Genomic DNA, 18285 nt, shown 5'->3' on the forward strand with positions numbered 1-18285 from the left:
GCTGAGGAGGTACGAGATAGGAGTGCGGGTATTAGGGCCGACGCCACTATGATGATAGATGAGGTCATGGGGATCATACAGGGTACTGCTCAGGTAGGTGTGGAGGAGGACCCGGAAGAGGATCCGGAGGAGGACCCTGAAGAGGACGTTACTCCTAGTAGCCCTGTTGAGGGTTAGACTAGGTTTGATCTGTTTGTATCTACATATCTAGGGTTAGTTAGGGGGACACTAGTTTAGGTCATAGCATTTTGTCTAGTTAGATGCCCTACTTTTGGAAGACACCCTAACCTGCTAGTTGTATGAACTTTGGTATGTGAATATATGTGTTAAGTGTTCTATTTTCCTTTCCTTAATATTCGCGTTGATTTTACTTACAAAAGAAAAATATATATAATAATAATAATGATAATAAGTAAATAAATAGCAATAGTTTCGATTAATTACCCTATTTACATATAGGCATAACTAGGCTATGGATCGACGAGTTAGAGGTAGAGAACGTGGGAGATCAACTAGGCAACACCCCGAGGGTGGCGGTGATAGAGAACTTGAGGTCAAACAAGACCATGGCCAGGGAAATGAGGCCGGAGACCCAGTGGCCACCGCAATCAATAGAATAACCGATGTTCTAGAGCGCATTACTGAGCACCAAGCCCCGGGGGCGGTGCATCATCAAGGAGGCCCCATCGATACTGAGGATCGGGTATTAGAGAGATTCTTGAATTTTGGACCTCCTAAGTTCTATGGAGGCCCAGAACCTGAGATAGCAGAAGGTTGGTGGGAGAGGATCTCTGACATTTTTGCAGCTTTAAATTATACGGAGGAGAGACAAGTGACTTTTGCAACATTCCAGTTTGAGGGAGCTGCTCGTTCCTGGTGGAACCTAATTAGGGTTAATTGGGACAGGAACCATATTCCTAGAACCTGGGCAAACTTCACACGAGAGTTCAATGCCAAGTTTCTACCCCCTCTCATCCAAGAGAAAAGAGAGGATGATTTTATCAAGTGTAGGCAGGGGGCGGTGAGTGTCGCCGAATATGAGATCCAATTCACGAAATTGTCTCGTTTTGCTCCTGAATTGGTAGCCACGGAGCAAAGACGTGTAAGGAGGTTTGTGCAGGGACTAAATGTGGAGATCCAGGAGGGATTAGCTGCTGTTCGGATAGACACGTTTGCTGATGCTGTTGAGAGAGCTCAGAGGGTGGAAGTTGCTAGAGCTCAAGTAAAATCCTTCCAGGCCAAGAAAAGATTTGGCCCTAGCAGCAGTCGGGAGCCGACTTATGCAAGTGCTCCACCGGCCAAAGTGGGTCGAGGAATAGGTGGAGCAAATAGTTCTGGAGCACCACGAGGCACTCTAGCAAGAGGAACTGGGGCAAGAGGTACCGGAAGAAGAGATATCGGTACTAGAGGAGTACCAAGTGGAAGGAATCAAACTAGGAACGCTCCGCAAAGTGGTCGTGTGACCACCCCTCAGGTAACTTGTGGACATTGCAGGAGGACTGGCCATACTGAGGACGGATGCTGGAGGAAAGAAGGGAAGTGCTTGAGGTGCGGAAGCAGTGAACACCAGATTGCCGGTTGTCCAAAAATACAAGAAGGTGGTACTCCAAGTGCTAGACAAGCCACTTCTGGAGGAAATAGGCCGAAAGTTCCTGCCAGGGTGTATGCTATGGACGATCAACCTGTACTTGATTCCTCGGAGGTTGTGGAAGGTACTCTTCCAATCTTTCACCGATTAGCTAGAGTACTAATTGACCCTGGCGCAACTCATTCATTTGTGAATCCAATTTTTATGTTCGAAATTGATGTACAACCTGTTAAACTACCCTTTGATCTTGAAGTTAGGACACCTATGGGTAACAAGAGTATAATTACTAACCTGGTCTATAAGAACTGCGAGTTCTGGGTTGGAGAGCGTAAGATGCTAGTAGACCTAGTCAGTTTGGACATAAAAGGGTATGATGTTATCATAGGAATGGATTTCCTAACTCATTACCATGCTAAGCTTGATTGTAGAGCAAAAGTGGTAGAATTTTGGATTCCTGAAGAAGCAACCCTGAAATTGAATGTGAAAGGTAGGTTAGCATCATCTGCTATGATTTTGGGAGTTCGGGCAAGAAAAATGTTGTATAACGGAGCGCAAGGGTTCTTAGCTTTCCTGATTAACGCTCCCAGTGACCAAGTAAAGTTGGAGGATGTACCAGTGGTAAGGGAATTTCCAGATGTGTTTCCCGAAAAATTAAAAACATTACCTCCGGAGAGAGAAGTGGAGTTTAAGATTGAACTAGTGTCGGGGATGGCCCCGATTTCTAAGACTCCGTACCGAATGGCTCCTGCAGAGCTAAAAGAATTGAAAATACAATTACAGGATCTATTGGAGAGAGGTTTTGTTAGAGAAAGTGATTCGCCATGGGGCGCACCTATTCTATTTGTTAAGAAAAAGGATGGAAGTTTGAGGTTGTGTATTGATTATCGAGGATTAAATGAGGGTACAATTAAAAATAAATATCCTCTACCATTGATTGACAGCTTATTTGATCAGCTACAAGGATCAGTAGTTTTCTCCAAACTGGACTTGAGACAAGGGTATTATCAGTTGAAAATTAAGAAGGAAGACATACCTAAAACTGCTTTTAATACAAGATATGGACATTTTGAGTTCGCAGTCATGCCATTTGGGTTAACCAATGCACCAGCTGCCTTCATGGACTTAATGCAGAGAGTTTTTAAAAAATACTTGGATCAGTTTGTAGTAGTTTTTATTGATGATATCCTAATATATTCTAAAACTCGAGAAAAACATGCTCGACACTTGAAAGTGGTTCTGCAGATCTTAAGAGAGCATAAATTGTATGCTAAATTTAGTAAGTATGAGTTTTGGCTGGATGAGATTTCTTTTCTGGGGCACAAAGTTTCTAAAGATGGAATTGCCGTAGATCCGGGAAAAGTTGAGGCAGTCACAATGTGGAAACAACCAGAAACTCCAACAGAGGTTAGAAGTTTCTTGGGTCTAGCAGGTTACTACAGGCGATTCATTAAGGACTTCTCGAAGATTGCTGGACTTATGACAGAGTTGACAAAGAAAAATAATAAGTTCATTTGGACTCCAAAGTGCGAATCAAGTTTTCAGGAGTTAAAAAGGCGCTTAACATCAGCTTCTATGTTGGCATTGCCTATCGGAGCAGAAGGTTATGTCGTATATTCTGATGCCTCTAGGGAAGGTCTAGGATGCGTGCTAATGCAAAAAGGTAAGGTAGTTACCTATGCCTCTAGAAAATTGAAGTCTCACGAACAAAATTACCCAACGCATGATCTAGAACTGGCCGCAGTGGTCTTTGCCCTAAAGAAATGGAGACATTACTTGTACGGTGTGACCTTTGAGGTTTATACGGACCACAAGAGCTTTAAGTACTTGTTTTCTCAAAAGGAATTGAATTTGAGACAAAGGCGATGAGTAGAATTTTTGGAGGATTATGATTGCTCAATAAACTACCACCCAGGAAAAGCCAACGTGGTAGCAGATGCTTTAAGTAGAAAGGCTCAAGTAGCGGGGTTCATGGTAAAAGAATGGGACATGTTAGAAGAGGTTAGTAGTTGGAACTCTCGCTTGGAGAGATTGAAGATTTTATTTGGGAACCTGACGTTGAAATCAGCGTTGTTGGAGCATATTAAAGAGGCACAGAAAACGGACCCTATAATCCAGAACCAACTAGAGAAGTTGCGAAAAGGAGAAACCCTAGACTTTAAATTAGGGTCTGAAGGAGTGTTAAGGTTTCGAGATCGGATTGTGGTTCCAGTTGATGAAGAATTAAGGAGAGAGATTCTAGAAGAATCACATCGATCAAAGTATATTATACACTCAGGAGTGAACAAAATGTATCACGATGTGAAGGAATTATACTGGTGGGACAGTTTGAAAAAGAACGTGGCAAAATTTGTACAAAAATGTCTGATATGCCAGCAAGTAAAAGCTGAATATCAGAAACCTTCTGGTTTATTGCAGCCACTAGAAATCCCTGAATGGAAGTGGGAACACATAACCATGGATTTTGTAACGGGATTACCTCGAAGTCAAAAAGGTTTTGATGCGGTTTGGGTGCTAGTTGACCGGCTTACCAAGTCCGCACATTTCCTACCTGTGAGTATGAGCTTTTCTTTGAAAAAATTGGCCAAGTTGTACACAGAAGAGATCATGAGGTTGCATGGTATTCCTATAAGCATAGTGTCCGACCAAGGTCCAAGGTTTGTTTCACATTTTTGGCAAAAATTTCAAGAGACATTGGGAACCAAATTGAAGTTTAGTACCGCTTATCATCCCCAAACAGACGGGCAGTCAGAAAGGACAATTCAGACGTTGGAAGATATGCTGAGATCGTGTATATTGGATTTTGGAGGTAAATGGAGTTAGTATATGGCCTTAGTAGAATTTGCCTATAATAACAGCTATCACGCTTCAATTCAAATGGCACCTTATGAAGCATTGTATGGGATAAGGTGTCGATCTCCGATTCATTGGGATGAAGTAGGAGAGAAGAAAATTTTAGATCCAACGGTTATACCTTGGATGGAAGAAACTCATGAGAAAGTGAAACTGATTAGGGAAAGGCTTCAAACTGCCCAGAGTCGACAAAAGAGCTACGCCGACACAAGGAGGAAAGATCTGGAATTTGAAGTAGGAGACAAAGTGTTCCTAAGAGTTAAACCCGTGAAGGGCGGAGTAGGGTCCAAAAAGGGTAAAAAGTTAAAGCCGAGGTATATTGGACCTTTTGAAATTTTGAAACGAATCGGAAAAGTGGCGTATCAACTGCAATTGCCTTCGAGCATGGCCAAGATTCACAATGTATTTCATGTTTCTATGCTCAAGAAATATCATCCCGATCCAAGCCACGTGTTGCAATTAGAAGGTATTGAAGTGGATGAGTCATTAACTTATGAGGAAAGACCAGTTAAGATTTTGGAAAGAGAAGTGAAGGAATTGCGAAATAAGAAAATTCCTTTGGTGAAGATTCTATGGAAAAATCATGAAATAGAGGAAGTAACTTGGGAACTGGAAAAAGCTATGCAGAGGAAATACCCTGAGTTATTTCATTAGAAGGTGAGAATTTTGAGGACAAAATTCATTTTAAGGGGGGGAGGATGTGAGAACCTTGAAAAAAAAATATAATAGTAAATAAATATATACTTACATATATTTATACTTGTTGCTTGTACATTTTAGACTTTGAATAAATTTTATTATTGTTGGTTCTTAGATAAGTATGTAAAAATAAATTTAAAGTCGCAAATAAGTTAATTGTGCAAAATATTAGATTATTTAAATTTTTGCCAAGTTAAGTTAATATTTCTTGACGTAGAGTGTGTTATTGCTTCTTGACGTAAGTGTTAATAACGTTAGGTGTTAACGGGAACCCAGAATTAAGACGGAATCGTTTTAAGTCAAAACTTTTTATAATTACGCTTAGGACGTTGAATCTCGATAGTTTAATTTTTGCGAAACGAGTATGTTAGTAGGCTATCAAATTTCATTTAGGGTGAAATCTTGGAGTTAGTTTATGAATGAGAGCTTAAGTGGAAGGGCGAACAAGTTGTTAAAAGACCGAAATAGCCTTCCTCCATCTCAAAATTTACCATGCAGCCATGGAACAATTCGTGAACAAGCTTCCATTCCAAACACTTCCAATTTCTGCCGGTTCCATTTTTTTTGTTTCCACTTTTCATTCCAGCACCCACCATCATTAATGCCGACTCAATCCACTTAAAACACTTCATTATATATCCTCCACTACCACACTCTCTTATACCATTTCCAATCCACCACAACATTAAACTTCCATTTTCTTTTCTGCCGTGAGCCGAGAGTGGAGAGCAAGAGAGAAAGAGCCGAGCCTATTATTCTTTTTCCTTTCTGTCCGTAAACTAGAGAGGGAAGAGAGAGACTTACGGTTCATTCTTCCTTCCATCCGTGAACTGGTGAAGAGATTGAGAGCCAAATTTCCTCCATCCTAGTCGCAAGCTTGAGCAAGGGAGAGAGAGAGCTAGCGGGCTGCAATTTCTGGACTGCCGAGAGGAGGGAAATATTTCTGCTGCTAGCCGTGTGTGTGAACTCCAAGCTTAGGTAATTTCTGGACCTAGACTAGTCGTTTAGGGGTAGATGATGTTGATTATAAGCTTGCATGTGGTGGTTGTGTGGTTGGATGAAGGATTAAGTCACAAGAAAACTGGTTTCGAAAGAATTGGAGTTGCCGAATGAGTAAGCTGGAAATTTACAGCTTTAATTGGCCAATCTGTGATAAGCTGAGCTTAGATGTGTATTTAACTAACCAAAAATTGGATGATCAAGCTTTGCATGAAGTTAATTAGCTGTGAGAAAGCAAGAAAATTTAAGGAATACAAAAAATCTGGTTGCATGCATGTCAACCGAGAGGATTTGGATGAATTTCTGGTTAGATGGTGACTTTTGATGACATTCGAACTTGGTTTTGGATCAAATCTGATAGATAGCTCTTTATTTGGTGATGCATGTAAGTTTTATGGTGACAAGCTTGAGTTTTGTTGCTGGAATTCTTGTTTGGAGGACTGCATGGCCGCTGGAAAAAAAAAATTCCAGCTTAGCCGATGGTGGTTCCTTTGAGTTTTAAGGGATGTTTTGGTGAATTGAAGCTGGAAAATTCTGTGGTATGCCCTATACGACCTATATCTAATATTGCATGCTGAATTTTCTGGATGGAAACCTTGTTGAAAATTTCGAAGTAACTTGCTGGAAAATCTGTTTTGTTGGCCGAGAGAGTGAAGGCTGAAACTCTCTTGTTAATTTCGAAAATTCCATGATAATTGGCTATAATCCTAAGTAAAACGTCTTATAACATCTTGTTCTAGTTTTCATTTTTATCTTATTAATTTTAACACTTGAAAAGCTGGTGAATTGGAACATGAACTGAAGTAATTATTGAAGGAAAATATTTTCCAGCATGGCCGAGGGAAAGGAGTTGAGCACTTGACTAGTTTTCCTTCGAATTTTAGCTAAGATTCTTGTATTGGATGTTTAAGACTAGTTTGTAGCCTGCTAATCACCTTTTGCATGTTGAGTTGAAGTAAAAATTTAAGAAAATTAAGGGCAAAGCACTATAAGTAAACTGTTACATTTGCTGGATTTGTACATGGTTACTAGCCGTACTAGTTGAGACTTTTGGGGAGGTTATTTTCTGGAATTGTGTGTTACTTGTTTTGGTTTTGGTTGGATGGATTATGAGCTATATATTTGGTGTTTCAAGCAAATAAAAGATGGAGATTTAATGGACATTTGGATTTGGCAATTGCTGGAATTTTTTTCTTGATTGTCGAAACAAGAAATGAAAATCTGAATTTCTAAGGGAATTTGGGAAGTTAACCGTGAATTTCTTTTATGTTTGAGTTAAAGTTCTAGTTGACTTGTTGTAAGAAATATTTGTTTGATGCCAAGAGCTAATGATTGATGAAGCTCTTGGCCATTTGAGTAATTTTCGCAAGAGTTAATTTTTGGTGAATTTGTTCAAGTAGTTGGCTAAAATGTACTTGGAAGGTCCATGGTTTGTGATTTGGGATTGTTTGATACTTTGGACTTCCTTTGTTGAATTTTGTTTGGAATTGAATCTGTTGAGACCTAGGGCTAATGATTGATGAAGCCTTAGTGAAATTGATGTTTGGATTGTGATTTTACTATATTGGTGACTTGGAATTCAAAGTGCAAATGAGTTGGAATCGTGAAGTCCGTTTTGGTCTTTTGAATTCGAGTATTTCTGATCAAGTTTTATTGAAATATCTTATCTTAATATCGAGTTATATAAGTTGAGTATAGTACGTTAATATTAAAGTAAATGTCGGGATTTTTTTAAAACCTTGACAACTAGTTAAGTCTTTTCTTTGCTCAAATTAGCTTTATTACCTTTAAGAAGTAATTGTATTAATTTCCAAACTTTAAGTTTTTCGTAAAATTATCCTTGGCTAGTTGTTTTGAGGAAAATTGTTAAAAGTGTGAGAGTTTAATAATTTTTTTTTAAAAAAAGGGCTTAGAAAACTTGTTCAGCAAGAAAACTTGTTTGAATTAAATTGGTTTTAGTTGCACCTCTAGAAAGAAAAGTAGCTTTAAAGAAACCATGCAAAATATTTTATTACTTTTCTAGCTTTAATTCTAAGAGATTTATTGATTTGTCCCGAGTAAATAAATTAGTTTTATACAAGATAATCTTTTGTATATAAACCAAGAGTTTGTTTAGTAAAACTTATAGTTTTTTTTAAAATTTGGATTTCTAGGATTTAGCGAGGGCGTGGACTTCGATTCTCAGCTTGACTTTTGAGCTTCACTGTTGATGAGTGTCCGTGCTTGTTCTATGATTAACTTGTTAAAGTGCTTTCTTGATTTGTTATGTGATATTTGGAAAGTGGTTTTTTCTGATCCATCGAAGTGGGCAATGTGTACTTTATCGCACTAGCCCTTTCGAGTTGTGACTTGTTTGAAATGTTTTCTCGAATATCTTGCTTGCACTAGTTAAGTACTGAGTGGGGGAACGTACCACACCTTAGGGTGGGAGGGTCTCTTATCCTATCTCAAGTACTAAAACCTTGAATTTGTTGACTGGAGCGTGGACTCGTCAACTAATCTACCAGGCAGGAGAACGTACCACACCTTAGGGTAGGAGGGCCTCTTATCCTGACCTGGTAACCACTTGTTGTGACGTCGTTGGGTGAATCTCTCGACTAGTTTATAAAAAGGTATACTCGAGTAATACCAAACTCTCTCGTGAGGTTTGCGGGCCCGGTGGGAGTAAGTTGGTTGGAGCGTGTTAAGAAAAAAAAAATCTACATGGACTTTAGATAGTGAGAGTTGACGGAGGGTCAACTGTGATTAATTTTGATCAAGTTCGTGGAAATGGCTCCTGAGAGCCCTGTATCCTACCCTGTGCTGTTATATGCTTTTCTACTTGCTGAATTTAAGCTTGAAGTTATTATTTACTATTTGTGTTATATGATTGCATGTTTTGGGCACCACTGAGCTTTAGCTCACCACACGATATTTGTTTTCCTTAACAGGTTTTGGCATTCGAGAGATTTGAAGTCTGCTTTTAGCTTTTGTAACTGTTGTGTTGAAACGACTATGTATCTTTTGTTTTGGGTTGCCACTTGAAGGTGGAAAAGTGCAAACCCTAAATTTTGGCTTGTATGAATGTATTTGAACGTTATGAATTCGCTGTGTGGTTTGTAATACATTTTTGTAGTTATGTGTTAAGCTGGTTGGAGATGTGTTTAAGAGTGAATGTTCAGACGCCAGTGGCCATGTTATCTCTGAAGTTAATGTATTTCTAGTATTTTGGATGTTTAAGGGATTGGCTTGTTCGGGTGAAGAATTTTGTTTTGATTAAAGCTGTACGTGGAAAGGATTTAGTCGGTTTCCTTGCGTGAGTCCTGGCGAGAGTTAGGCAGGCGATCCGCCAACCCTCTGGTTCGCCTTAGGGGGAAGTGGGGCCGCCACATAATATTTAATTTAATTAGTTACAAATTTATGATAATGATATTATTAGTTATATGTATTATATAATGTATATTATATAATACATATAATGATATTATATAATGTATTTTATGATAATGTATATTATATAATGATAATAATGTATTATACTATATTAGTATAATGTATATTAGTATATGTAATGATATTATTGATATTATCAGTTATACTAATAATTATATATGTCTACTAATAGAAATTATTATTAGTCATACTAAATTTACTAATACATTTATACTAAATTCCTAATTACACTTAATACAATAACACTTTTTTCTCAAAAAAAAAAAGCACAAGCAAAATAATGAATTTGTGATTGTATTTGTACCAAAAGTGAAAACTTGACTACTTTAGTTGTATTTATTTCGTCATGTTAGATTGTATTCAAATAACTTTTGTTTGATTGTTTTTATGAGTTTGAATTGTGAAATTACAATGAATAACAACTTGGTGATGTGTTGATATTTTAATACTTGATTATTTGCTAAAATTTAACTATAATAAAATTATATAACAAATTTTTATTAGTCTCGTAAAGTGGAGTGGGACAAGGCACGGGACACGCGGTGAGGGCGAGGGGAATTAGTAGGTAGCGGGGCAGGGAAGGGCCCCTCGCCCCAACCCCGCCCCGTTGGCATCCTTATCTACAACAGTAGAAATGGGGATGCAAGGGATAGTGCAGGTGATTAGGAGCATTGTGTTAGGTTGGAAAACCATCCTAAGAACCAAAGCAAATTGGGAACTGAGCTTAGAATGGAATTTTAGTCCTGAGATTTTTTCGTAGTAGTTTTGGTAGATTACTGATATATAGAGTAGTAGATAGGGAGATATTGTAGAATGTAAGGATTTACTACGATGTAAGGTGATCGCTAATCACCAATCAATATTTAATTTTCACCCAAAAATAAAAAACATTTATAGTTTTCTGATCTTGCTTTCAATCTTTAGGAACCCAAACCTTTCAAGGTTAGAGAGCATTCGAAAGTAGTATGCCTAAATTTTCTGCCATGCCTACACTTATGTGGAGTCAATTCGTAATACCACTTCTAGATAAGCCATCTACCCCACTTCATTCACATGTGGGATCTTATCAGGAAAGGAGCAATTCATATCAATTTTAATACAATGTATCATAAAAGAAAACGTAGATTGCTTGGAGGTCATTCTATCAAAATAAAAAGGCTTTTGCACATATATAACTAGCAAATATGATTAATCCTTTTATAGTGTAGTAATACAATTTCAAATTGTGTAACTTAACCCACATAGGAACAGATGAAAGATCCCCTTTTGAGATATCCAAATCAGGAGACCAAGCCTTCACAAATAGCATCTTACTTTGAAATGGCCAAGGAGATTGGTCAATCATCTTTTTCTTAGCCTCCTTAGATTCAGAAATTAAGATAAATGTTCTAGACATTAGCATAATTCAATAGATTTTGCCTAATTCCCTCCATTTCTCCTTAGCATAGCTCGTCATGATATAAAGAAAGATTTGATGCACCAAGAACAAAACCAACTATGGCATTCCTCCACCCCTCAAATCTTTCTTCAATATCCTCAAATTCACTAGTAATAGCCAATTCCTACTTAACTATAAAGGAGCTACAAAAGAGCAAGCCGGACTTTCTTGAGTGGTCCCCCTAGTTTTTCACCATTGATCAGCCCAAGGAAGTTTGCCAGCCACCAAAGAACCCCTATTGATAGTACTAGATAGACGCATGGCAGAGAAGGGTGACTGGCGACATGCTCACCTTAACTTTTGAGAAATCCCATTTATTACCTAACATTTTATAGAATTTGCCTTTAACTTCTAATTTTGCCCTCCCAAAAATTTTGTTAAACTTTCTTCCCCCTGTCCGCATGTTCCTTTAATTTAAACTAATCTTTATTGATTATTATGGTACCTTGTGTTAACAATTTGTTGACAAAGGATTACTTCATTCTCTTAATCATATGTAGCATCATACTAAATGTATAATTTTTGTAGTTTAACATGTAGCCTTGTATTATAGGCATTATCTTTATGCATTTTTTATTGCATGCTTCAGACATACTATATTTTATTTATTCAATAAATTTATGTTATTAATAATAAAAATTAAAACTTTTACTTCTTAATTAAAATTTTAAATACAAAAAAATTATACGATTAAAAATTAAATGTGTGTATTTTATCTTTGAATTCACCTCTTTCTATCTCCAAATTCTGGGTGTAGGAAGTTCAATTACAAAAGGCCCACAATTAACTTCCTCACTCCACAATCTAGCCCAAAGGATGTGTTCCCAACATTCGAACCATATGAGGCTATCATGCGAAGTCATACAAGAAATCCCAATTTCTTGCTGAACATGACAACTAAGGGTATTAATAGGATCTAATGAGTTTGGCGTTGAAAGCCTAAGCTCAGCCCAAATCAGAAACCATTTTTGTTTGCCCAAGCACGGATTGTACAAAGCTCAAATTAGGCCCACGCTTGCCCATTCTTTTATATGAGCCTTGGGCTGAGATTGAGAGAACTCGAAGTTTTGTTGAAAGCTTATATATATACTTTTGGGCAAAAAATCTCAACTATTATTAAATTATTATTTGAATCGATTTTTGACTATGAAATAATTTTTTGTCAAAAGTTCATCACTAAACTAACTATTCAGTATAATTGTGGCCATTTCGTGGATTTTGGATTTTAATCTACAAAATAATTAGAATGCCTAGGGGTATTTTTGTCCACCACTAAGTATTAAATATATTGGATGAATTTTGGAATTGGTGAAAACACATATATTTAAAACTATTTATTTGGAGAGAGGAAGGGTGCATTTGTTGCTATCAAGAAAATTAAAAGGACCGTTTTGCTGGAATTTAATGAAGCAAGGGAATAGGGTTGAGTTTGTGGTGGACAGAAATACCTATTGGTGTTCTAATTATTTTATAGATTAAGAGGCAAAATCCATGAAATAGCCAAGGTTGTGCTGATTAGTTAGTTTAATAGCTAATTTATGACGAAAAATTGTTTGATAGTCAAAAGTCAATGCGAGTAATAGTTATTGCAAATAAACATTAGTACACCAATACAGAAATATAGCTAAAAATGCACAATTATTTGATAAAAGTTTACTAACTTTAAACATAGGCTAACATTAAACATTTGAATTATATTTGTGCAGATTTATAAATGGGTTAGCCTCTATTTGGGATTGTGCCTAGTTTTGTTCAAACTCAGCTTATAATTTAATAGGCTCTAAATTAAAAACCTAAACTTAGCCACATCTAATTAAATTGAACCTCAACGCATTTTAAACGGGTCAAATGGTCAGGCTCAAACTCTCCTAGTCTTATTGACAATTCTAATGAGAATTTGACTCTTTTTCGATAGACAATAGAGCTCATCTCCCATCTCCCATCTCCCCTTTTTTTTTTTTTTAATGCTAGTCGGCCGAATGATAATGTCACGCTATCAAAGTACCTTTCACGAGCAAAAGGATAAAAAATAATTGACGTTGAAGGCAAATAGATTTGAACTAGAAAACTTCATGTTTAAAATCCTTTGTGCATGAGTTTTGTTAGTCAAATAAATTAAATGAATTTGAGTAAAATTTTCTCAAATTTATATCTATATGTATTGCAGAGGAGGTTTTGGATAAGGAGCTTCCAAAATTGTCAAAAGTCTGAATGGTATTTTAATAGAATTTTATATTTTTATAATTAAGAAATGTTTATTTCTTAATTAATCCTATAACCGCTCCTACAAATCCTATAATCATACCCACGTTTTTCTCACATTTTCCCCACTTTTTTCCCATTAACCCATAAAATTAGAACTCCTAAATTTTAAGGGTTATTATTACTTTGCTCTCTTAACATTCAATACTACTATCAATTTTCTCCTTAATGTTATGTTTTAGTCACTTTACCCCCAAGATTAATGGTCAAACTTAACGGAGTTTGTTAATTAAAGTAAAAAGACAAGTTTAGCCCTTAAAGTTATTACTATCATTTTACCCCCATAAACTATAGTTATTAATTTATCCCGAGTTATTTTTAGGCAATTTATCTCACCAATTAAACGAACTTAGCAAGTTAAAAAACTTTAGAAGAAAGTACCCTCCTCTTTGTATAATAAAAACAATAAAAAATTTAGAGTGGCTCTTCTCCTTTTTAGTATAAAAAAAATGTCAATGTATTAATTTCTTTTTTCTTGACAATCTTATTAATATTAAAAAAAATGGAAAGATTGGAAGGGGGAGGGACAAAGATAGAGAGAGAGAGAGAGAGCTCAATTCATTTTTTAGAAAATACAAATAACAAAGAATTAAATAATTTTATTATTTTAAAATTATTTCACTTTACTGTTTACCACTATATTTTAATTCTAATCCCAACAACCTTAAATTAATACGATAATGTTAGACTTTTTTTTCTTTGCAAAATCTAATTTTCTGTCTCCTTCTTTCCTATCTCTTTTTCTTTTCATAGTATTAATAAGTGTGAAAAAAGAAATTTGAGAAAATTTTTTTTTTATTTCTTAAAGTGAAAAAAAGGAAGAATAATCATTCTAAATTTTTATTTTTAATTATATATATAAGGGTAAATATATTTAAAATTTTTTGACCATAGTATTTAGATTAACGATGAAATAAAATGCCAATAAAATAATATTAGGAATTAAATCGATTATATCACTATAATTTAAAGGAATAAAGTAATAATAACAGTGCAGTAATGCTATAGAATAAAAGGGTATTTTTGTCCAAAATTTCTTAACATGTTGAGTTGAATTACTTATGGGGGTGAAGTGACTAAAAGATAACGTTAGGGGGTAAACTGATAGTAGTGATATAGTTTAAGAGAGTAAAGTGATAATAACCCAAATTTTAACTAACAGATAATAACCACCTATGTAAAATGATATTTACAAATTTCAATTCACGTCTCGCATTTACTACTGACACTTACCATATTACTGATAATAATAACTAACTGTTAATTTAAGAAATTCGCAGCTACCAAAGTCACATATCCAAAATTTAGGAACCTACTTAAATTACAATTTTCACAATTCATCGTATCTTATTGTCATAATATATTTTACTCTCATAATCATTCGCAAAACTGATGATCACTAATCCAACTTACCTATTTCATTTGTCATCATTTAAATTAAATACAGTGACAAAAAATTATGTATCATACTTTCACCATGGATAAATCTCACTTACAAGCACTTCAATTAGTGACGAAACCAAGATTTTTTTTTCTAGACGGGCTAAAATTTTTCCTAACATAATTGTTTTTATGTGGTATGTTTAAAATAATTTTCATCTATTTAAATATATGACATCTAAAAATATCAAATTTTAATTTTAATTATTAAGAGATGTAAAAAATAAATAACCTTTTTAATAAAAAATTAATTCGAAGGTAGTTAACTCACACACACGCGCGTGCGTGTACACACACACACACACATATATATATATATATATATATATATATATATATATATATATATTCTCATAATATAAACTAAAATTGTAAAAAATTAGGAAGGCTAACTTTGTTTTACACAAATATTTACACAGTATGAATTAAAATTTTTAAAACTTGGGGGAGAGGGGAGATATGGCCCCCATTAGCCCCTATTAGTTCCATCATTGATTTCAATGGCGTTTAATTCCAAATCTGCAAGATTACAAAGGAGAAAACAACTAATCACAAAACGAATTTTACACTATGGTGATTCCACTCAAATATTTTAAGAAGATTCAACAAGTTTACTTCTAAAAAATACAAGTCTCACTGAACATTTTTTTTTAGTATCACGAAATTATTTATATGTGTTTTGTTCAAAATAATTTTTATTTATTTAAATATATGACATTTAGAAAAATCAAATTTTAATTTTAATTATAAAGGGATGTAAAAAATAAATAAATTTTTAAGAAAAAATTAATTCAAAAGTAGTTAATTCACACACACATGCACACATATATACATATATATATTCTCATAATATAAACTAAAATTATAAAAAATTAGGAGAACTAACTATGTTTTACACAAATATTTACACAATATGAATTAAAAATTTTAAAAGTTGGGGGAGGGGGGGAGCTACCATTAGCCCCCATTGGTTCCATCATTGATTTCAATGGCATCTTAATTTCAAACCTGCAAGATTACAAAAGAGAAAATAACTAATCACAAAACGAATTTTACACTATGGTGATTTCATTGAAATATTTTAAAAATGTTCAACAAGTTTACTTCTAAAAAATACAGGTATCACTGGACATTTTTTTATAGTATCAACTCCACAAAACTCAACAGAGTTAATTAAACCACCAATATTGATTTTCATACTAAAAGTTAATTGATGTAAAAAATGTTCGCATCTTTGTACAAAATTATCAAACTGAATGCATAATGTTTGTAAGTATTTCATTTTGAAATAATTTTCATCTATTTAAATATATGACATCTAAAAATATCAATTATTAACTTTAATTATAAAGGGATGTAAAAAATAAATAACTTTTTTAAGTAAAAAAATTAATTTAAATGTAGTTAATTCACGCACACACGCACACATATATACACACTTATATATTCTCATAATATAAACTAAAATTGTAAAAAATTAGGAGGGCCAACTTTATTTTACACAAATATTTACATAATGTGAATTAAAATTTGTAAAACTTGGGAAGGAGGGTTATGGCCCCTATTAGCCCCCATTAGTTCCATCATTGATTTCAATGACGTCTTAATTCCAAACCTGCAAGATTACAAAGAAAAAAACAACTGATCACAAAACGAATCTCACACCATAGTGATCCCAATGAAATATTTTTAAAAAGTTCAGCAAGTTCACGTCTAAGAAATACAAGTTTCGCTGAACATTTTTTGTAGTATGAACTCTAGAATTAATTAAACCACCAATATTAATTTTCATACTAAAAGTTGATTGGTGTAAAAAATGTTTGCACTTTTGTAGAAGATTATCAAATCGAATGCATAATGTTTGTAAGTATTTCATTTTGAAATCAAATAAAATATGCAATTACATTTATTTCTATCCATATATCATTCATTTTCTAATATAAATTTTTATTATTATTTTAAATCCATTTTCTGCATAAACGCAATTCTTGAATGATCTACAAATTTTGTCATACTTTGAACTATGGTTAGATAAATTTTAAATTTTAATTATGTTAGTATAAATTTTTAACTTTTTTTAAATTATGTTGGTATAATCTTTTAATTTATTTCAATAACGTGAGCACTGTGTGTAGCACGGGTATTCACGCTAGTGTATTAGTAAGCTAGACTCATAATGGGGAAGGTTGGGTTAAGTGGTAAAGTGGAAAAGGTTATAAGTAAGAGATCCCAAATTCAAATCTTTGGAAAAGGTTATAAGTAAGAGATCTCAAATTCAAATCTCCTTACTTATAAAATAATTTTTAAAAAAAAGACTCATAAATACAAGAAATACATTGGACAAGTAGATTCACATCTTCTACAACCAACCCAATCTTCCGTTCTTGGAAGCAATTTATTTGTGCTAGTGATTCTGCCGGAGTTATAATTAGGTTTGTCCATCGATGGTAAACATTAGGCAGTTGAACAAAGAGTTAGCCCCGCAAGAAGCTCTAATCAGTTACCACCCATTCCCCCAGTTCTCGATCCACGCCACCTTCAGAAGTAAACAACCTTCTTTCTTCTTATTTTATTGTCTCAATCCCCATCAAAACACAGCCTTCTTCCTCGCTTCTTGATAACAAATCCCAAGCAATCCCTCTTTTGTCAATTTTGGTTATTTTGTCCTGCATTTCTCTCTTACATATACCTTCCGAACCCAATAAACCCCCCACCAGTGGAAAGATCAAACCATAATCCGAATTTTTTTTTTTGACAAGAAGTTCATAAACAACACTTAAATTAACCCCACAAAATATAACCAAAAGGCAATTGCTGACTCTTGGTTGCACCCATGGAACTTAAGTGGTACTCATGCACACACTCAACAAACGATGTGGGACGCAGGGAGAGGGAACATGAGAGCCTTTACTAAGCACTAAAGAGCACTCACTCACTCTAGTTTTAACTTCATCAACAGGTCTTTTTTTTCTTTTTGACAAGAAGTTTATAAACAATATTTAAATTAACCTCACAAGATACAACCAAAAGGCAATTGCTGACTCTTGCACCCATGGAACTTAAGTGGTACTCACGCACACACTCAACAAATGATGTGGGGCGCAGGGAGAGGGAACATGTGACCCTTTACTAAGTACTAAAGAGCACTCACTCACTCTGGTTTTAACCTCACCAACAGGTATTTTTTTTCTTTTTGACAAGAAGTTCATAAACAACATTTAAATTAACCTCACAAGATACAACCAAAAGGCAATTGCTGACTCTTGCACCTATGGACACCTATGGAACTTAAATGGTACTCAACAAACGTTGTGGGACGCAGGGAGAGGGAACATGTGAGCCTTTACTAAGCACTAAAGAGCATTCATTCACTCTGGTTTTAACCGGTTTACCCAACTGGTTTTCCTCTCACACTTATTGATGATGCCACCAAGAAACTCCGGATGAGGGGCACAGACGGTTGTAGGTAGCAACCGTCCCTGGCAATTTACGGCCAAGATTTAGTCAAAAAAAATTTGTAAGGTCCATATTTCATCTTATACCTCGTTTTTAATAATATGTGTGGAATTCACAAAAT

At 34.9% G+C, this 18285-nt stretch overlaps 1 protein-coding gene across 1 annotated transcript; it reads left to right on the forward strand.

The window, feature by feature from the left end:
• Nucleotides 1-472: 472 nt before the first annotated feature.
• Nucleotides 473-4408, forward strand: LOC140021311 (uncharacterized). Its single transcript, XM_072072076.1, has 4 exons — nt 473-1021; nt 1142-2384; nt 2913-3248; nt 3501-4408. The coding sequence occupies exons 1-4, from the start codon at nt 473-475 to the stop codon at nt 4406-4408; spliced, it is 3036 nt and encodes a 1011-aa protein (XP_071928177.1).
• Nucleotides 4409-18285: the final 13877 nt, after the last annotated feature.

The sequence above is a fragment of the Coffea arabica genome, chromosome 11e, assembly GCF_036785885.1.
Source record: "Coffea arabica cultivar ET-39 chromosome 11e, Coffea Arabica ET-39 HiFi, whole genome shotgun sequence".
NCBI classification, from domain to species: Eukaryota; Viridiplantae; Streptophyta; class Magnoliopsida; order Gentianales; family Rubiaceae; genus Coffea; species Coffea arabica.

Excerpts from the sequence above, each read along its gene's own strand:
- LOC140021311 (XM_072072076.1), top strand. The coding sequence starts at position 473 with ATGGATCGACGAGTTAGAGGTAGAGAACGTGGGAGATCAACTAGGCAA. Across the intron at positions 1,022-1,141 it reads TCAAGTGTAGGCAGGGGGCG|GAGGGATTAGCTGCTGTTCG; the intron begins GTGAGTGTCGCC and ends GTGGAGATCCAG. Across the intron at positions 3,249-3,500 it reads ATGCGTGCTAATGCAAAAAG|GAAAAGCCAACGTGGTAGCA; the intron begins GTAAGGTAGTTA and ends ACTACCACCCAG.